General features: G+C 37.6%; 1 protein-coding gene across 6 annotated transcripts in view; it reads right to left on the bottom strand.

The window, feature by feature from the left end:
• Nucleotides 1-496: 496 nt before the first annotated feature.
• The window catches only part of TMEM67 (transmembrane protein 67), a 79522-nt gene continuing 57665 nt past the window's right edge, over nucleotides 497-22353 (bottom strand). For 3 of the 6 annotated variants that reach the window (XM_047842747.1, XM_047842744.1, XM_047842746.1), the window contains 5 exons: nucleotides 21003-21119; nucleotides 20794-20898; nucleotides 20146-20248; nucleotides 14542-14684; nucleotides 12032-13284 (listed from right to left, as the gene is read on the bottom strand). In XM_047842747.1, coding sequence (XP_047698703.1) covers nucleotides 13204-13284; nucleotides 14542-14684; nucleotides 20146-20248; nucleotides 20794-20898; nucleotides 21003-21119 — 549 coding nt within the window. In that variant the 3' untranslated portion in view covers nucleotides 12032-13203. Of the gene's footprint in view, nucleotides 675-9422; nucleotides 9666-12031; nucleotides 13285-14541; nucleotides 14685-20145; nucleotides 20249-20789; nucleotides 20899-21002; nucleotides 21120-22353 lie in introns of those variants that run through there. The other 3 variants (XR_007148694.1, XR_007148693.1, XR_007148695.1) reach the window with 3 other exon arrangements.

The following is a 22353-nucleotide window of genomic DNA, read 5'->3' as shown; positions in this document are numbered from 1 at the left end:
GAGAAGTGTCTATTCATGTTTTCTGCCCATTTCTTCACTGGGTTATTTGTTTTTCGGGTGTGGAGTTTGGTGAGCTCTTTATAGATTTTGGATACTAGCCCTTTGTCCGATATGTCATTTGCGAATATCTTTTCCCATTCCGTTGGTTGCCTTTTAGTTTTGTTGGTTGTTTCCTTTGCTGTGCAGAAGCTTTTTATCTTCATAAGGTCCCAGTAATTCACTTTTGCTTTTAATTCCCTTGCCTTTGGGGATGTGTCGAGGAAGAGATTGCTACGGCTGAGGTCAGAGAGGTCTTTTCCTGCTTTCTCCTCTAAGGTTTTGATGGTTTCCTGTCTCACATTTAGGTCCTTTATCCATTTTGAGTTTATTTTTGTGAATGGTGTGAGAAAGTGGTCTAGTTTCAACCTTCTGCATGTTGCTGTCCAGTTCTCCCAGCACCATTTGTTAAAGAGGCTGTCTTTTTTCCATTGGATGTTCTTTCCTGCTTTGTCAAAGATGAGTTGGCCATACGTTTGTGGGTCTAGTTCTGGGGTTTCTATTCTATTCCATTGGTCTATGTCTCTGTTTTTGTGCCATTGAATGTGTAATTCTTGACAGAGAACACATTCTTGTTACATTAGTAAAATTTAGCCTCAGTTGGCTCAATTTTTTTCTTTCTTTCTTCTTATTTTTATCTGAGAGAGAGAGAGAGAGTGCACATGAGCAGAGGAGAGGGGCAGAGGGAGAGAGAACCTTAAGCAGGCTCCATGCTCAGCACAGAGCCCAAACACAGGGCTTACTCCCATGACCCTGGGATCATGACCTGAGACGAAATCAAAAGTCAGACAGTCAGTCAGTCAACTGAACCACCCCAGCACCCAATTTTTTTCTTTAAAAGAGAGTAGTGGGGCACCTGGGTGGCTCAGTTGGTTGAGCGACCAACCTTGGCTCAGGTCATGATCTTGCGGTTCGTGAGCTTGAGCCCCACATCAGTACAGAGCTTGCTTCGGATCCTCTGTCCCCCCCTCTCTTTGCCCCTCCCCTGCTCATACTCTCTCTCTCAAAAATAAATAAAACATTAAAAATAAATAAATAGAGTAGCAACCTTCATTGTAGTAGAAATCACTCCAATTGTTGGCAAAATTTTCAAAGTTTGATTTCTATTTTAACCCCTTGCTTAGTCAGCTGAGCTCATTCACATCTTGAACTCACAGAGATTCCTTAATCTGGCCATTCCTTCAGCCCCAAGGACCTTTGTCTCTCCTGGGTCCTTCTCAACATCCTTTCACTTGAAGGGGGCCCAAACAAATGCCTGATCCACCCGTATGGGCCATCTCCTCTTGTCATTGGGTTTTTTTTCATTTAAATGATTGAATTTCAGTATCAGATGGTGTGGATGCTCCCCCATTTGGAGTGTGTAAAACTAGGAACACTTAACATGTGACTGTGACAGAAGCAAATATACCAGATGTGGCTTGGGTTTCAAGGATCTGTTTTTATCCTGATTTACTGTTAGTTTCCATGACCACCACAAGTTGAAGAAAGGTCCAAACCTTTGTGCTCTTACTACATTATCACATGTAAAAACAAAGTTTAAAGTACAAGGTCATGAAATGATTCTTTGGGCCAGCACTTTCTCTGGTTATTCATGAAGATATGCAAGCAAATGCTTTTTGGGTGTGGTGATTATAAGTGTGTTAACAAGATGGGGGGGGGAATATTCTGTTAGCAACTGGTACAAGAATCCCCCCCCCTCCCCCCCCCCCGGGAGAGCTTGCTTCATTAAGAAACGCCGTTCCTGCCTGAGATAAAAGGTGGGTCTACAGAGGCTGGAGTTTGGCTTCTCACACCACAAGGAGCTCCTGGGTGAATCTGGGAAGAAGGGGGAGAGAAGAAAGAGAGAAGGAAACATAAAATGAGAGAGGAGATGTTGGGGGCTGTGTCTTCAGAAAGTTAAAAAGAATCAGAGAATGTTTGGGGTGATTTCTTATGGAAACTTGAAGAAGTTCAGAGGAGCCGACCAGCTAGCTTCTGTATAGTCATAGGGAGAGGGTGGCCCGGGCTGCACTGGAGGGACGTGACCGGCCTGCTCAAAGGGAGACTGAGGAATAGCCTAGTGAGCAGAGGCTGTGGTGTTAGTGCAAGCCTGAGTACTTAGAAGTGAACTGAGACAGTCAGTGAACGATATAGATGGAGAGCGAACAGATAAATGGGATCTTAGCGGTTTTGACGGCAGACTTGAGTGACAGAGTTCCAAGAAGAGAGCTTGTTTTCTCCAGCAGAGACATAAGAGACAAATCCTGGTAGGAAAAAGAAAAAACACGTCTATTGTCTATTCTTCAGTGGAGTGCAGGCATTCCTGGAAACCACATCATTAAGTGGACTGCTACAGAATAGAACCTATTGTCACCCTAGGGAAAGGATTATAACAGAATAGCATCCTGACCAAGAACTCAGCATTACAGAAACCATAAATACAACCAACCACATGTCATAAAAGCAAAGATAGGTATACATTCATATAACCACTTAAAACTGTAAAATTATTCTTGAGTTCTACAAAACAAGCATAAATGTAATATACTCAGTTTCATAAAAGACTCCAATATGCTATAAAGCGAATAGTTGTAAAAACTAGTATAATAAATTTAACATGGAATATGTTAGTTGTAACAATTAATTAAACACTTAAGATTTTCTTTGCCTTCTTAGTACTTAAATGAAGTTTTATGGCATAAGTATAATGTTTAATGGGGTTATCCAAGAAAGTTCAAGTTAATGCTTTCTTTTCTCTTGCAAAATGTGTCTGAATTAAGCAATGCTGCTGGAAGTCAGTCAATTAATCAAAAGTTCCTTAAGGAACATGGCTGATGCTCCCCACCTATTATTGTTGCTACTGTTGCGGGTATTGATGATAATTCTGGCACTAAATAGCATATTTATAAGAAAGATACAAGAGTAGGTGTCTCTACTGTGTCATTCGATATTGAATTGTGGATGGTTACATATACCTCTTAGGACATTCTGGAGGGTACCAAGTGGAATTCACCCTTTGGTGTAATTAATTTGGGCTGACTGGGAAGTATTTGTTTAGGAGTATTTTATTAGTCAGGATTGCATTAGGCTGTATGTAATAGATACCTGTCTACAAATAGGGGTTTCTCGTTCCCAGTAGCAAGAAGTAGAAGCAGCCCTGGGCTGATACACCTGCTCACGATAGTCATCAAGGACCCAGTCTTCCATAGTTTCCCACTCTGCATCCTCAGGCCTGAGCTCAAGATGACTTTTGCACCTCCAGGTGTCATGACCACATTTCCAGCAGGAAGAGGGGAAGGACAAAAAGTATGTGCCAGCTAAGTTTTTATGAGGAACTCAGCAGTCTTTTCAGAAGCCCCATCTAGTGCACTTCTGCTTGTCTCTCGCTGACTACCATGAAACATGGCCACCTACACAGTGGAAGTTGAACACATTCCATTCCAAATGAAGCCAGCGTTCTGAAGAAAAGAGGTGGAGAATGGATATTCTATAGGCAGCTAGTGATATTCTTCTGCAAGCTGATTTATTTTAGGATAGCAATTCATAGTCTTATGATGGCATACTCTATATCACAGGTTGTGTTCAAATGTCAAGGTCAGTAACATTTTTCTCACATAGACTTAGTTTAAACTGCTGTACTTTTAAAATTTTTAAAAAATGTTTATTTTTGAAAGAGAGAGAGAGTGTGAGGGGGAGCAGAGAGAGACACACACACAGAATCTGAAGCAGGCTTCAGGCTCTGAGCTGTCAGCACAGAACCTGATGCAGGGCTCAAACTCACGAGCCATGAGATCGTGATCTGAGCAGAAGTCAGACACTTAACTGACTGAGCTACTCAGGTACCCCAAACTGCTGTACTTCTTATAAATCTTGCCTACCTGCCCTTTCAAGATTATTATCTATCATTTAAAAATATGAAAAACCATATTTTAGGTGAAATGACTTGTCTGAGGACAAGTGGGCTCAATATGAACATTGTCTTCATCTAGCATTTCCCATGTAGAGAGTTATCAACTGTGGATCCTGGAATTAGAGAGAGAAGATGGCTTAGAGATCTTTGGGACTGCACATGATGGGACGAAGTCCAGAAAGCATAACTGGTTTAGTCAATGTCTCCGTACTGACAGAGATAGGACTAAAGTATGCTAGACTGGAAGGCAAAAGGTATTCCTGCCTAGTATACTTTCTGCCTATTTCTAGTAAACATATGCCTATTAAATATGTATCTCAACTTTGAACTCATTTCTTTCATGAGGAAGAAGAAACAAGTCACAAAGATTTCACTTGTTCTCCATCCGCTTCAGATTCTTTCCTAAACCACTTCTTATTTACAGGACCCCTCAGGACAAACCTAATAACAAGGTTTGTCACTTTATGGACATAAACACGTACGTCATGGAATAAATGATATTTGCCCAAATGGTAGAACTATATAACTAAAAGCCTGGTATGGTCCAGTTAGTCTGGAATACTTGAGTTTGTGCTGTGTGCAAGGCAATTTGCTTTAGGTGTTTTCAGTATTTCAGTTCTTGAGGCTTACCATCTGGAGGCAAACAGACACCCTTCTTTGGTGTTGTGATTTTTGCCTGGGAAGGTTTTATCTGCACGCCCAAGTGGCAGACTGGGAAAGGACCATGGAGGCTGTGTGGTCTATCCCTTCCCCCAAGGCAGGTGACTCCTCTCCATACCCCAGACTTATTGCCATAAGTCATCTATAGAAAGATCTGAATGACAAGTAGCTACTATTATTTAGGCACCTCTAAATTATCATAAAGTTCTTCCCTCTCTTAAGCTGAAATCTATTGTTTTTTAGCTTCCATTTACTGATCCTAATTTGTACTTAGGAGTCATATGGATGTTAACTCCATCTTCCATGAGACAAATATTTGAAGAGAGGTATCGTGGTCCTGGTTAAACTTCTCCCCAGTTCCTTCTATTTTTCTTCCCTGGGACAGCTCTAGATCCTTCAGCATCATCACCCTCCAAACAGCCCAATTCATCGGGCCCCTGAGAACCAGGTACATTGAGAACTAGACACAATACCACGGGTTAGATGTGGGCAGCACATAAGAGGACCGTTTCTTCCTTTATTTTGGGATTGTGGGTACTCAACTAACGTGGCCATAAATTGTATTAACAACCTCATCCCAATGTTGTTCCGTATTGCGCTTGTTGGCCTGTTGAAACCATTACTCTTTTTTTCTGGAACGCTGTGGTCGGGTCAGTTCTCCTCCTCTGGATTTGCATATCTACACTTGCCTTGGGTGTACTACAGAAGCATTCAAATAAGCAAAACATGCCACATTAATTCGTTTTGTGGTTGTCACATTAATAATTCAATCACAATGTTGTGCTACACTCATTGTGCACTTAACCTCTCCCAGGTAACTAACCAGGATTATCTCCTTCAATCCTTACAATGGCTCTCTTGAGAGAGGTATTACCCAGTTTTACAGATGAAGAAGAGGCTCATAGAGGTTGAAGCTTGGGCTTACAGTCACACACAAAGAAAACGGAGGATTCGGATATAGATCCCTCAGAATTCAAAGCTTTTGCTCAGAGCTACAATTCTGCTCTGCCTCTTTATCTCAGCATACAAAAAACCCCAAAATGTGGCTAAATGAGGGCTCTTCCCACAGATGTATAGTACTTAAGGAGAGAAGACAGAATTGGAGAAATTGGTTTGGGATTCTGTTTGGGTTAGGGTCTAAGATAGATACTCTGCAGCATAAAATCTCATAACCCTTTACCTCCTGAGGGTCAGAGGGAAAATGACCTAGTAATGTACAAAGTAACATTGAAAATGTCCATTTCATGAGTCTCCCTGGCAGCTGGGCTCCTAAGACAGAGGCAGCTGAAGAGGATACATTTATTAAAACATTGAGAATCAAAGTGCCATGCAAACACTAGGCTACAATTATTTCTGTCAGAGCAGACTTGAGAAGAAGTTCAAAAATGACATAAGGGGGAAAAGAGCTCTATGATTTGTTTTTAAACTATTTTTTTAATGCTCTGGTAGACTAAACAGCTGTTTTTTTTCCTGCTGCATCAGTTCTGTCCCTCAGCAACTCACAGCAAGAGTGGCTGCAAAAGAAAATGGCCAATGTGAAAGCATGATCAGAATAATGGCCAACCCCCAGCAAGGAACAGACCTTTCCCAAATAGGATGAGGGCTTTGGCTTTGGCTTTGGCTTCTGAGCTTGGTGTCTCCTCCCCCTACTATGTAAACAGTCCTTTGAAACAGTATGACACGATGGTTCTGAGAGAGACTCCAGAAAATGAGAAATGTTCATTGCATGGAACCACATTTAGCTAGCTAAAACTAAAACAAAATGAAATCTTACTCTGGTTGCTACAATGAGGAAGGCCAAAGCCAGGAATTAGATGGAAGCAAGCTTTTTTCTTGCTTTGTATTTTTTACTCTAAACAATCCTTTCTTTATTGTTGGTCAGTTCTGTAAAATGGCTGATCCAGGACCTCTGTAAATGAGGTTGCTCCTGCCACAGGGCCTTTGTACATATCTTTCCTTCTATCTGGACATCTTCACCATCATTCCTACCTCATCATCCTGGCTGACTTACGCTAATCTTTCATGTCTTGGCTGAAATGTCCTTTCCACGTTTTGTGTTCTTGTACCTTGTAGATTTTCTTTTTAGTGCTTGTGACAGGCAGAATAATGGCCCCCCAAAGATGTCTACATCCTCATTCCCAGAACTCGTAAATATATTACCTTACATGCTAAGAGGGACTTTGCAGATATGATTAAGGATTTTGAGTTGGGCATTATTGGGTGGGCCCAGTGTAATCACAGGAGTCTCTATATATTTAAATATAAATATTTAAATACATGCAAACATATGTATTTAAATATATGTAAAGTATATATGGCTGTATATGTAAATATATATTTAAATATAAATATTCTCTCTCTCTCTCTCTCTCTCTCTCTCTCTATATATATATATATATATATATACATATATATATAAAATAAGTAGTTTCCACACCCAACATGGGCTTGAACATGGATCCTCACAACCCCAGGATCAAGAGTCACATGCTCCACATCAAGAGTTCTTGTGCTTCACCAACTGAGCCAGCCAGTGACCCCTCACAGGAGCCAGGTGCCTCTTATAAATAAGAGAAAGGCAGGAAAATGTCCCAACGAGTCTCCATTTGGGGAGATTTGTAAAGGAGGCATTGCATACTCTGGATAATGGTTTGATTTTTTTAATGGATTTAAATGAAAACGTGTATTTCATTAAAATGAGGGGAGAGAGGTTCCATAATAATTAGGTAATTCGTTTTTTGTTTCCCCCTTAGGCATGACCTGTTTTATGACCCTCTATCTAGGAGATCGATGAAAGTGTATTTCTATTTTTAGCATTCAGTTCCCAAACCTGAGCTGAAAACCTCAGCACTACATATAGAGTAGTACACGTTATCATCTGGAGCATGCGCAGTCCCCGGCTGGGACAGTGGAAACGAGGGGTGCAGAGGTAGTGAAGAGAGGGGAGAAGAAGCACGACATTCTCTGGGCTCGGCAGCCCCCAGCCTGCACACTCATTGAAAAGCCGGGGAAGGGTTTAGTGTGCGCTCTACTGCCATCTGCTGCCAGCCGTGGCTTCAAACACTGAGTAAAGACTCCTGGTTTAAAATACAAAGAAATCCAGTGGAAAGTTACAGATAAAGACTGATCCCCTCTACTTTCTATCAGACACATAGCATGAAAGTTCATTTGCTCCATATCGTTAGGGACACTTGGTGTTTTAATTTTTGCAATTTTAGACATTTTTGTGATTCTGCCATGATATCTCACTGATTTCATTTTGCATTCTCAGGATGACTAAGGTTGAGCCCTTTTAAAAAATATTAATTTTTATTAAATACAAGAACTAATGCCCCTCTTAGCCTGTTCGGGGATCAAAGCCGCAACGTCAGTGCTGTTAGTGCCACACTCTACCCAACTGAGATAACCATCCACCTAACTGAACATTTTTCACCTGTGCTTATGATCCTTCAGAAATCCTCTTTTGAGAGATGCATACTGCAGTCTTTTGCCCATTTTCCTTTTGGGTTTGTTAGTCTTTTCCTTATTGAGTTGATGAGTTCTTTATTCTGGATGGAAGTGCCTTGTCAGATAATATGTTTTGAAATTTTTTTCATATGGAGGCTTGCCTTTTCGTTCTTACAATTGTACCTTTTGATGAACAGAGTTTGTAATTTCAATGTAAATTGCAAATTTACATTTACATTTAATGGAAATATATGTAAGTGCAAATTTAATGTAAGTTGTAAAGTCCAACTTACCAATGTTTTCCTTTAAGGTTAATCTTTTCTGGGTCTAAAGAAATCTTGGCCTACAGCAAAGTTATGAATATATTGTCCTGTGTTACCATCTAGAGGCTTTAGCATTTAACCTTTCACATTTAGATCTACGATCTACCTGAAATTGATTTTTGTGTAGGTGTGACATAGGGGTAAGGATTCTAGGTTTTTTTTTTCTGTTGTGATATTCAATAGACCATTGAAAAAACACCCTGTCCTCACTGCACTGCATGCCATAGATCAAGTGACTGTGGGTCTGTGGATCTGTTTCTGTATTTCATTCCAGTGGTCATTTGTTTATCCTGGGAAGATCCACAGCCATGTCTTTTCTTTTTTTTTGGTAACAATAATGATAATAAATGCGAAGTTATTTTTAAAGCCCACAGACTGCTCTGTGTTGGGCAGTTTGTCCACCACTACTTCCAGCACTCTCCACAATGTCACAGTGTCCTAAGGCCGGCCCCAGGGAGACTAACCCGGGTCTTTCTTTCAGAATTAAATATGAATAGGACTTACTACTGCTACTTCTACTACTGCATGGTAACACTGGTATAGTATTAGCTATGTGCCAGGCAGTCTCCTAAGCACTGTATACTCAGTAACTCATTCAATCTTCCCCGAAACTCTAGAGGTAGGTACTATTATTCCCTCTTAAGGAGCAGGAAATTTAGTCACAGGGAGGTAAGTAACTTGCTCCGAATCATTCAGCTAGTAAGAACCAGAAGTTGAGTACAGTGAGTTTGGCTCCAGATTCTGTTGTCAACCACTACCCTTTGCTGCTGGTCTTATAGGCAATGCTTTTTTTTTTTTTTTTTTTTTTTTTTTTAATGAAACATGATATGCCAGGCAACAGACAGCAGAAGCACGTCTCCTAGCCCATGGACCACCAAGTACTCCAGGGCAATTTGACTGTGGAAGACGATCCTTTCATGCAGCCTCTGTCCATTCACTCACTCTTTGGGGTAAAGTATTCAGCCGGTAAGCTTAGCTTGGTTGAACTTTTTATACACTGTGGTGTGATGTAAAAATCTTTCATGATACAGCTCCTATTTTCCTTTCCAACCTCATCTCCTTCTAAAACCCCCAAATGTACTGTTCTGTGTTCTTTTACGTGATGGTCAGGTGGGGCCACAAGAAGAGACACAGGAGAGGCTCAGGAAAACAGAAGTTCTTATACTCACGGTCTTACAAACAAGAGTGTGCCATACCGTGCAGGCACCCACGTCACACGGAGCCACATGGGGAAGCACCAGTGCTGGTCAGGAGGCAGAACTAGAGCAAGGGGAGAGCCTAGGCCCCAGCCTTTATCCGTCTCTGTATTTCTGCAGGAAAGGCAAGGCAGGCCAGGGTAAACAGGATTGGCTAGCTGAAATAATTACTGTGGGCTCTAAGCTGTGGGGTGCTCTTTAGTTGCCTGGTACTTGGTCCTGAGATGATTAAGGCAGGATATTGCTTCCTGGGCATGTATGAGCCAGACAGGGGTATGGATCTGGATTGGTTAGTCTATATGTCAAAGCAGGCAACTTGCTATGCCCTTTGCTGAAATTCAAATCCCAGAAAAAATAGCCAGAAAAAAAATTTAAGATGTCAAAACATCATAACATACAGAAAAATTTAAACGTATAAAGAATACACATATTCTGTATTCCAACTACCTGTAGTGCCCAAATGCTATGTTTCTTCATCTCAGAGTATACACTGTTTCTTGCTTTGATTGCCCTTGTCTTGTTAATCTTTAAATTTTAGATTAAATACCACTTTTCTCAGGTAAAAGTTCTAATGACAGCAGATGCACAGTTAAGAGCTTTCCCATCACACCCTGGTGGCTATAGCACTTTTCAGTTCCCTGCAATTATTGGTTAACACACCTATTTCCTCTACCAGTTCTAAGACCCTCCTGAGAGGCTGTGGAGTGGGAAGAGTAGAAATACTATTTGAATGAATAAATGAATAAATTAAATTCCTGCTTCCAAATATTCCACTCTCTTTCTTTCTTTCTTTCTTTCTTTCTTTCTTTCTTTCTTTCTTTCTTTCTTTCTATGCTTATTTATTTATTTTGAGAGAGAGAGAGAGAAAAGAGAAAGAGAGAATGTGCAGGGAAGAGGCAGAGAGAATCCCATGCAGGCTCCATGCTCAGTGCAGAGCTTGATGCGAGGCTCGATCCCATGACCGTGAGATCATGACCTGAGCCGAAACCAAGAGTTGGATGCTCACCCGACTGAGCCATCCAGGTGCCCCTCTTCCCTCTTTTCTAATCTGTACCATGAACCGTATCTAAACATGGTGTGATGACACTTCCTTCTTGCCTTTCACTGATGGCTCTACCAGGGAGGGCCTCTTCCTGGTGAGGCTGGGGTCAGTTCCTGGTTAGTTACTGAGATCAGTAATCTGGGTTTTAATATTATGGAAATAATTTATTAGCAAGATAGAAAATATATTTGGAGGCAGGTGTTTTAAACTAAAAACTATAAAAATTCTAGTGTACATAGTTTCCTGTTATGTTTATCATTAAGATAAGGAATTAATCCTCACAATAAGCGGAAAACAAAGGGTATTATTTCCATTGTAGAGAGGCAGACTAAAGCTCAATGATGTCAAATGACCTGGTTTAAGGTCCCAAAGCCAGTAAGTGACAGAGGCACTCAAATTCTCATTTGAATCCGGGGCTTCTGTTACTAAATCTGGAGCATTCTCCATTAAGTCATACTGTTCCTTGACTTACATTTATTTCCCCTCAGCTTTTATTTGTCAATATTTATAGGCAACAAAAAAAGATACATATTTTGTACCTGCAAGCACTGAGTTAGTGGTCATTTTGAATGCCTCTCAATCTAGTAACCAGTAGAGCCTTCTCAAAAGGGTTTGTTAGGACAGCAGTGCCAGAGAAATGAGCAAATATAAACATCTCATAACAGAGACTGGTCTGCAGAACTGTCAGGGACCCATGCATTTTCTAAGTAGGATACTAAGCACACAGCAGTTTGTAAAGAACCTCCAGGTGAACCTAGAGTTTGCTTCAGTATGAAATGATGAGGAGACTTATCAAATGTTTCTAGGTAATCAGTAAAACTGGGGATGTAACATGATAAGTACCGTAAATTGGTGCCACAGAAACGGACATAAGATTATAGAGCTAATGGAAAATTAGGCACCTGATCATAAAATTTAAATTGTGGCAATGTAGACAAAGGAATCAACAGCATATGAAAATCTGAACACATTTTTATGTATCTAACCGAAGTAAAAAGCAACACTGTATAAAACTAGTATAGAAAAATGATGTTTTAAAATGTTTTTTCTCTGTTTTAATTAGGTGAGCCGACTCACCTATTGTCTGAAATTCCCATTTTCAAACATTCACATAAATATTAACTTCTCATGTGTGCAATGAGAGTTAAATTTCTTTCATATGCTTCTGAGCAAGGGGTTTTAAAAATCCAGGCTATTACATTTGTTTCTCTTTACAGGTTTTATAAAGGCATTCCTGTACTTTGACCCTTCAAAAACTAGTTTCAAATACTTGAAATACTTCAAATACTTCTGAGCCCTACTTCTTTCTCCTCAGTCATTCTTAAAACTCAAAGAAATGTAAAAGATTCAACTTTGGCAAAGGCTGGGGCCCCCGGTTGCAATAGTATTGTATATTCCTAAATGTTATTTCATGAAATACACATTAATCAAACAGGAAACAGAGACACCAAATGTTTTATTCCATATGTTCAATTACAAAATAGAAACAATATTTACATAACATTATATTTACGTATTTACACAGCATCAACATAGAAGGCAGTAAGAAATGATGGTTTGTGGGTTAATGATCATTATACTTGAAACATAAGATGACTTTCAAGTATACAGTATACAATGAAAAGGATTATTGAAGAGTATTTTAAAGAAAAAAAATTATGTCATGGGAAATTATTACTACATGGTTCAGAATTTACATTAAGTATATTTTGGATCCTAATTTTTTTTCCTTATTTAAAAAAAATACAAGTGTACTGATTTATGAAGCCTAAGTTTGCTTTCAATAAATCATCTTGTCAATATAGCATGATAAATTTACAGTTCATTATTTATAATCTTTAAATATAATGGAAGAGCAAAACTTGGGACTGCTCTTAAAATGTAATTTTTAAAATGTATGAAAAACTATATTGGGGAAAATGTCACACATTATAGCTTTGTTTTAAATGTAAGTGATAGTTAAGATATATACACGCTTTACAGGAAAGATTTCCTGACCTAACAATACAGGTATACAAAGGAATGAATATATACCATCTCATGAGATGCCCATTAATCCAAGAGTGAATTAGTCCATTGCCAAACAGGGTGAGAAATTAAAATGAGGCAAATTGAGTCAGCAATATACAATTTCAAATTTCTAAGTACTTGAAAATAGTTTTCAACATTTATTTACCATAACGTTAAGTAAAAACCAGAAACTCTTAAACTGAAAACTAGCCTTGAACTTGGAACTAAGTAATTTTGTCAATGTGAGAAAATGTAGGCAAATCCCAGTTTACAAAATTATCTACAGAGACAAATGATGGGGACTGCTATGCTGACAGCAACATGTAGATTTCCTTTGCCCTGCTGTCAGTTAATCTACTTTATGAACTGGTGAATTACATACCACCACAAATGGGAAAACAACATTCTTCATTATATCACACTACATATTCACGAAGAAGTTACGTATCCACAAATTATAAAAATAAATCTTTCTTTAGATTAGAAAACAAATAAAAATAGAATAATTTGCATTAAAAGTTTTAAAAACTTTGGCAAACTAACCTGATGATCATGACTGTTTTTGCCACAGCTATGTTGTCTTTGAAGTTATTCACAAAATTAAATCAGAAATCTTTGATCCACCAATGTTTTGGATGCCAAATTCTTCTGTCCTACTGTATTACGTATAAATCTAAAAATCTGGAAAAAAATTAAAACAATTTTTATTAATGAAATTTTATATACAGAAAGAATGAAAATTATATACAGAAAGAAAATGAAATATGTATAACCAATTAAAATATCTAAATTAAACTAGCTAATTCTCTCAGCTATTTATTTTCATGTATCGGGCATCTGAGACATGGTGATATACAAAATTATTTCAAGACTCTTTATTATCTTTCATAATATCAAAGAAGTGTATATTCCTATTTAGACTATGTTTTAATGAATTAATAATACAAATTTTCTCATCTTCATAGAAATTCACTGTCAAATATGTTGCAAGGCATCTTACCTCTAGCTCTAAAAGCTACGGAAACATCAACAGAACTGTTAGTGATAGAATTTGTAATTTTAGATCTCTGTCAAAGACTAATAAATTATGTATTACTAACTCATATACTTCCTTGGATATAATGGGGGAATATTTGAGTGACATTAATAACATTTCCAGAACAAATCTGTCATTTCTTAAAATCTCCATTTCAGGCTTCAAAGCCATCTAGCAGTTGTTTTTTTATTCACACAGGTGGAAAATGCATGAGAGTTACCATAAGGGGGTTGTTCTGGGGCTGAGTCCTGAGCTAGATCACCCTAGCTTGCCTTTTTGTTATGTTAACATCTGGTGCTGAGGATGAATGGAACTCTAATTTCCTCTACTTTTTTTTTTTTTAATTTCAAGGTTTTATTTAAATTCCAGTTAGTTAACATATATGGTAAAATTGGTTTCAGATTCTAATTACTGCCGCTTCTGGCATCTAGATGATCAGCAATTTGAATATCTTCCTACCGAATTCCTTTTACATTTGCTCAAACAACTTATGCCCTCCACAAGACCCCAGTATTTCATTGATCCTGAAGAAGAGGGCTGAAATGTTTCTTCTTTTTTTTTTTTGGTAGGAATAATCATATTCTAAACCTTTATAAATTCCTTGTGAAAGTAGATACTGTTAGTCTCTGCTATAAAATATCTACTTCCAATGTATTTTTTAAAAAATTATTTAAAACAAATATTTGTTTTAAAGTTTATTTATTTATTTGGCGGGGGGGGGGGGGGGGGGAGGGGCGGGGGGAGTGGTGGTACAGAGCCCGATGTAGGGCTTGAACTCACAAGCTGTGAGATCATGACCTGAGCCGAGATCAAGAGTCAGACGCTTAATGGACTGAGCCACCAGGGGCCCCATCCAATATAGTTCTTTTAAAAGAAATCCAGTAAAAAAACTTTACAGTTACCTCTTGTTGTAGGTATGTAAGGAAGGCTGCTAGAACAAAATTTTGGCAAGCCAAATCCACAACACAGAAGAACAGCACATCAAAAATAAGAAGAGTGGCTTCATTTCCATAATACAGGACACTGCTGAAAGAATATCCTTCATCTATTTAAAAAAAAAAAAGCAATTTATAAGATATAAATTAGAAACTGCAAAATGGAATAAATTTCTGGTGATAATGTTTGGATATTTAAAAACAGCACAATAGAAACTAGCTGCTACTTGTAATACTTCATTGCTTTAAAAAAAATAAACAAATGGTATTAAAATTAAAAATTGCTAATCTCAAAGATTAGTCAAGGAATTCTGCTCATAAAAAGCAATTTTAACATTTGTACCAAGGGTTGGTCATTGCTTGTAATATAAGTGTATCGTCCATACCTCTCAAAGACCAGGTAATTAATATCCCTTATTTGTTTATATAACTAAAGCCCAAAGAATCTTAGGTTCTTCAAGATAGAGGAAGTTAAAAAAAAAAAACCAAACCAAACCAGCAAGGACTGAATAGTGCATAGTGAGCTATAATTTGCGTCTTAAATAGGTTGCGTCTTAAACAGAGCAGAACTCTAAGGTTCTGCTCTAAGACCTCTCTCTCTTTTTTTTTTTCTTCCCCTCACTCCACAAGGAGGGGTTTGTTCTTTTTGGGATGTAAACACCCTTTTAAGATTCTGATGAAAGCTACAGACCCTTTCACCAGAGTGGGAAGAAAGCACATAAATACAAATCTGGCACCTAATTTCAGGGAGGTCCGGGGAACCAGCAAAGCTGTTCATGGATATCCAGTTAGGAACTCTGTTTGATACAAGGGGATGCCTGGCTTGCTGGTAATGTTCTTTTTTGATCAGGGTGCTAGTTACAGGGATATATTCAGTTTGTGAAAATTCACTCCCCTTTATTCTATATCCTTACAAAATATGGACTTCTGTATACATATTATACTTGCATATATATTTAAACAAATAAACAAGCCTGCTCTGTATGCTCTTCCCGGGTGTTCTTTCACTGACATCGCTCCAGCAATGCCCTCCTTTGATGAGACTCCCGGCTATTGTGTGCCTTTCCTTTCTCCTGAGATCCAGTTCATTACATTTAATACCTCACTGGACATTTCCTCTTAGTTGTCCAGAAAGTACCTCAAGATACAACACATTCAAAACTAAATTTAGGGGCACCTGGGTGGCTCAGTCAATTAAGCGTCTGACTTCGGCTCAGGTCATGATCTCACAGTTTGTGAGTTCAAGCCCTGCGTGGGGCTCTGTGCTGACAGCTTGGAGCCTGGAGCCTGCTTCGGATTCCATGTCTCCCTCTCTCTCTGCCCTCCCCCACTTGCACTCTCTTTCTCAAAAATAAACATTAAAAAAAATTTAAAAGAAAACCTAAATTCATCTTCTTTCCCTCCATCTGCATTCTTTTAGTGAAAAGCATCACCACCAACCACTTAGTCATACAAGCTGGGAATCTGGATAATTTTTTACTACTCTCTCTCCTCTACCTGTTTTTTTCCTCTTAATATCTCTGACAATCCTTTCTTCTTCTTTATCCCCATCATTACTGCTGTAGCTCATATTCTCATCATCTCCCAGTGAAGATGAAGATGAAGATGACTGTATTGTTATTACAAATAGTAACATGACTACACTGGGAGCCATCCCATACCAGGCACTGATGCCTACCAGGCTTTTCACACATGATAACACAGGTATAAATACAACCTTAACACACTTTACTATTGCCAGAGTAGTAGAAATCTACCATCAGATTTGCTTAACACTTTTTGATGGTGCCCATGTTCCTTAGCAGTGGTTTCCAAATTGTTTTAATCATGGATCCCTATCAGAACAAAGTGTTAAGCATGCATTCCACAATAGGTATATTTTATTAAATATTACTATATATTATAAATTCTTTAAAATACAAATTAAAAATGACTGAATCGCAAATATACAAATAGACATTTTAATGTTTTTTCTCATACCTTCACGAATCAACCACATCTCTTGTGAGACAAACATTGAAAAGATGTATATATATATATTTTGGAAACAACTGCTCTATAGGATAAAGTAAAACTCCTCAGGATGTCAGACAAGGATTTTGGGATTTGATCATCACCCTCTTTATCTTTCATGTACTCCTACGATGTCCCACTTCATACCAGGCTTCACCAATAAAATTCGTAAGTACTGAATGCCCTTTCCCCCTTCTGTACAAATGTCTTTGCCTCTCTTCCCCTGACATTCCTGTTTGACAATAGTAACTTTTTTTGTTTAAGATGCAATTCAAACTTTTCCATGTTGCTTCTTCTGGCTCAACTCCAGGTCTGGTTAGATATTCCACTATCCTTTCTGTACTTGGTATATCCTGTGCCTGCAGAGCCTTCCATCCCAGCATCGCCCCACTCATACATTTGAGATGCCCACTAGTCTGTGTATCTGTGTATCCTGGGACTGGCACAACACATAATGCCCAATACTGCCTGAATAAGTGACATCTAGGCCAGGACACAGGTTACATCATTTCCATTCTAATGAACCCATATAAGAGGTTATCAGTCACATTAAAAGTGACATATATACCACATTTTTAAGATAAGAAACCAAGTTTAGGCACCATTCCTGTCACAGATAGCTGTGATTTTTAAGAATTTGGATAAAATAAAAAATTAAAACTAATCACGAATGTTATTCTTTAAGTGTTTCATTAGTTTTCCACTAACTGCAGATTCTCATAAAATCTGAATTTTATGTTCACTCTTGCCACTTTTATTCAACATAGCACTGGAAGTGCTAGAGTAATCGGGCAAGAAAAAGGAATAAAGGGCATCTAAACTGGGTAAGGAAGAAATTAAACGGTCACTATTTGCAGATGACATGATACAACACCCTAAAGCCTCCAATCAAAAACTCTCATAAGTAATAAATGGATTCAGTAAAGTTGTAGGATACAAAATGAATACCTAGAAATCCTCTATACACTAATAATGAAGTAGCAGAAAGAGAAATTAAGAAAACAATCCCATTTACAATTGCACCCAAAATAATAAAATACCTAGGAATAAATAACCAAGGAGGTTATCTGTACTCTGAAAACTATAAAACACTGATGAAAGAAATTAAAGACACCACACACAAATGGAAAGATATTTCATGTTCATGGGTTGGAAGAATTAATATGGTTAAAATGTTCACACTACCCAAAGCAACCTAAAGGTTCAATGCAATTCCTAACAAATTGCTAACAGCATTTTCACACATCTGGAACAAATAATAGTAAAATTTATATGGAAACACAAATAGCCAAAGCAATCCTGAGAAAGAAAAAAACAAAGCTGGAGGTAGCACAGTTCCAGATTTCAAGATATACTACAAAGCTGTTGTAACCACAACAGTATGGTACTGGCACAAAAACAAGACACATAGATCAACATAACAGAATAGAGAGCCCAGAAATAAACCCATGCCTATATGGTCAATTGTTCTATGACAGAGAAGGCAAGAGTATACAATGAGGAAAAGACAATCTCTCCAATAAATGGCGCTGGGAAAACTGGACAGCTACATGCAAAGAAAGAATAGAACTGGACCACTTTCTTACACCATACACAAAAATAAAAACTCAAACGTATCAAAGACCTAAATGTGAGACATGAAACCACAGAACTCCTAGACATAGACAGTAATTTCTTTGACATTGACCATGGCAAATTAAAAAAATTTTTTAAATGTTTTGTTTATTTTTGAGACAGAGAGAAACAGAGCATGAGCAAGGGAGGGGCAGAGAGAGAGGGAGACAGAATCTGGAGCAGGCTCCAGGCTCTGAGCTGTCAGCACAGAGCCCGACGCGGGGCTCGAACTCACAAACCATGAGACCATGACCTGAGCCAAAGTTGGATGCTTAACCAACTGAGCCACCCAGGCATGCCTGACCATGGCAAAATTTTTAAGGAGACATATATATGTCTCCTCAGGTAAGAGAAATAAAGGCAAACATAAACTATTGGGACTACATCAAAATAAAAAAGCTTTACACAGTGAAGGAAACAATCAACAACATAAAAAAACAACCTACTGAATGGGAGAAGATATTTGCAAATGACATACCTGAAAAGAGGTTAATAACCAAAATACATAAAAACTTAACTCAATACTTAAAAAAAAAAAATCCCATTTAAAAATGGGAAGAGGACCTGAAAGACATTTTCCCAAAAAAGACATACAGATGGCCAACAGACACATGAAACGAAGCCCAACGTCACTAATCATCAGGAAAATGCAAATCAAAACCACAACGAAAACCTTACACCTGTCTGAATGGCTAAAATTAAAAAGACAAGAAATAAGAAGTGTTGATGAGGATGTGGAGAAAAGGGAACTCTTGCGCATTGTTGGTGGGAATGTAAATTGGTACAGCTACTGTGGAAAACAGCATGGAGGTTCCTCAAAATATTAAAAATAGAAATGTCATATGATGCAATAATTCCACTACTGGTCATTTACCCAAAGAAAACAGAAACACTAATTTGGAAATATAGATGTACCCCTATGTTTATTGCAGCATTATTTACGATGACCAAGATATCAAAGCAGCCCAAGCATCCATTCACAGATGAATGGATAAAGAATACATAAATAAATATATATATTCACACACACAGTGGAATATTAGCCATAAAAAATGGAATGAGATCTTGCCATTTGCAACATGGATGGATGTAGAGAGAGTTATGCTAAGTGAAGTAAGCCAGACAGAAAAAGATAAAAACCACATGATTTCATTTACATGTGTAATCTAAAAAACAAATGAACAAAAAACAGAATCTGATGGTCGGGAGGGGTAAGGTGGAGGGGAGGACACATGGGTGGAGGAGGTGGGAGACACAGGCTTCTAGTTATAGAATGAATAAGTCACAGGAATAAAAGATACAGCATAAAGAATATAGTCAATGGTATTATAACAGCATTGCATAGTGACAGATGGTAGCTACACTTGTGAGCATAACACAACATACAGATTTGTTGAATCACTATGTTGTATACCTGAAACTAATGTAACATCATGTCAGTTATATTCAAATTTAAAAAACCTGAATTTTATGTGTTTTACTATCTCTTTCATGTCTACCACTGATTTTGAAATTCAGTTTTTTTACTTTCTTACAGAATAATGGTCTTTTTTTGTATCACACACACACACACACACACACACACACACACACACACACACACACACACACGTGTGTGTGTATTTAAGTAGGCTTCACATCCAGCACAGAGCCCAGTGCAGGGCTTGAACTCACGACCCTGAGATCAAGACCTGAGCTGAGATGAAGAGTTGGACACTTAACTGACTGAGCCACCCAGGCGCCCCTTTTATACTTTTGTTTCCTGCTATATGATATAATAAAATGGAAGCTAGCAAACTACTATAATACTGTTAAGTTAATTAAGTTCATTACCTTTCCTTTGTTTTTATATAAAATTATAAAAGCAAAACAAATAACTACAAGTACTTTTTTTTCAAACTTTGAAAATAGTAATCAAGTTTAGCAAAGGCATTTGAAGGATACCATTGTAAAAGATGCTTTTTTCCATTGGTTCCATGAATTCCATTCCAAGAATTCTTTCAAGAAGCAATTTATCTTTTATAAAGTAGTCCATTTCCTTATGAACCTAATATAAAAAGACAAAGTTATTTCAAAAACAGCAGTGAAATGTTTCCAAATTAATGTAAAATCAGGAAGAGAGAAAATGAAAAATGAATAGTAAGGAAAATATGTTCTTTAAAAAGATGGATTTTACTACACTGGGCTTTGTAACAAAGTTTTTCTTTAGAAATGTTAAAAATTTTAAATGTCTTTAGTAGTATTTAGGGCTAGATATACTTAAAATCAACTTATAACAAGCTTTTCAGGAATACAACCACAGCATATCTCTGTAATAAATAATATAGTAATACTTCAGTAACTAGCTGACACAATTGCAGTGTAGACATACTTCAAGGGAATTATCATTATGCTAGTAGAGATATAAAATGTCATTTTATTTTTACATAATGTAACTCTGTCTTTAAGCCACAGTATTAATTTTGACAGGCAAAAAAAGAAGGGTTCTAAGTCCACTGACTTAGTTAACTAAAGAAATCACTGACATTCCTGGTTAACTTCTTAAGAATTATATTTTGCTTCTAGTTTAAATATAAATGCTGACATACATACATGATCGATGAAAGAGCCAAGAAATTTATTCATAGTATGATATGCTTTTATACTCTGCTCAAATGTACTTGCCGATGAGCTCAATAGTCTGGCAGGGCCATTTTTCTAATGTGAAAGAGACAAAAATAAATGCAACACGTCTTACGTTCTTGGTTTTTAAGTAACATGAAATATTGACAAAATATACCTGAATTGTAATTTATACAAACCCTTGTTAGTGTCTCATGAATTCTGTCATAGTGTTGTCTCATCTGGCTGGAAATTGCAATCTGAAAAGTCTGACCGTCTGTGTTTGGTACCAAACCTCTCTGGCTACACAAGTTTTCCTGAAAAGTTAAATGATTTAAATAAAGATCATAAAAATTTTGCCTTATCTCAAAAAGAAAATACACAATTTTTTTTTTTAAAAGTTTATTTATTTTTGAGAGACAGAGTGTGAGCGGGGGGAGGACCAGAGAGAGAGGGAGACAGAATCTGAAGCAGGCTCCAGGCTTCAGGCTCCGAGCTGCCAGCACAGAGCCTGACACAGAGCTCAAACTCATGAACCGCAAGATCATGACCTGAGCCAAAGTTGGACACTTAACTGACTGAGGCACCCCTAAAATTTTTCTTTTTGTTGGTATCACACATTACAAGATTTGGAAGCCAACTGAAATTTTACTGAAACTAGATTTGAGACAAAAGGGATTCTGACATTATCCGAGGTTCCCACTCCCCTCCGGGTTTTACTAATTTCTTTGTTGTCATGCCTTTCAGCTCTCTGTATCATCTCCTTTACACTACTTTAAAAAAAATCCATACTAAATTCATTATATATTGATATTTGCTTTATGATTAATTTTATTGCTCTTTAATGCATGCCAAAATGTCTAGTCTTAGATTAACTACTTTCATAATTATAATCTTTTTTGTTTCCTAAAAACTTTTAAAACACTTCCTTAATTAAATGCAATAAAAAGGTAGTGATACATGATTGAACGGTTAATGCCATGGACCAGATATCCATTTCAGGTCTCCTTGACACAGCCTGAATCCTGACAACCATAAACATGTGAAATCTTGCCCTACCCCACCCCAGCTACTTCCCATCGATGCTTCAAGGTCACCTCAAGTCCTTCTGCTTCCCTTCTCTTGCTTTATTTGCCTATTCCAGAGTTTAATAATCTTCTTGTCTAAATTTAATCTTCAAACATAACACTTGTTTTTCACAGACTGAAAGGAAGTCTACATGTAGTGAATTTCTCTATTAAAAAACATTTCTTTTTTCCTGATTAAAAAAGCACATGCAATTGCAGAGAATTTATAAAATATGGAGTAATATAAAAAAGAAAGAAAAGAAAAAAAATCACCTATGATCTCAACATTCAGAAATAGATGTTTTGAAGGTATTTCATTTCCAGTCCTTTGTCCAGGGATATACATATAGATGGCATAAAATTGGGATCACACTGATTTCTTTTTCTCTATGTCATTAAATATTCTATAAAACAAGATTTTTAATGTCTACCTAAGATTTCACTGTGTAGGAAGACCAATTGATTTAATATATTCTTATTTTTA

This window comes from Prionailurus viverrinus, chromosome F2, assembly GCF_022837055.1.
Source record: "Prionailurus viverrinus isolate Anna chromosome F2, UM_Priviv_1.0, whole genome shotgun sequence".
Lineage (NCBI taxonomy): Eukaryota > Metazoa > Chordata > Mammalia > Carnivora > Felidae > Prionailurus > Prionailurus viverrinus.
Note: the sequence above shows the minus strand (reverse complement) of the source record. Positions and strands in the feature narration are given on the sequence as shown.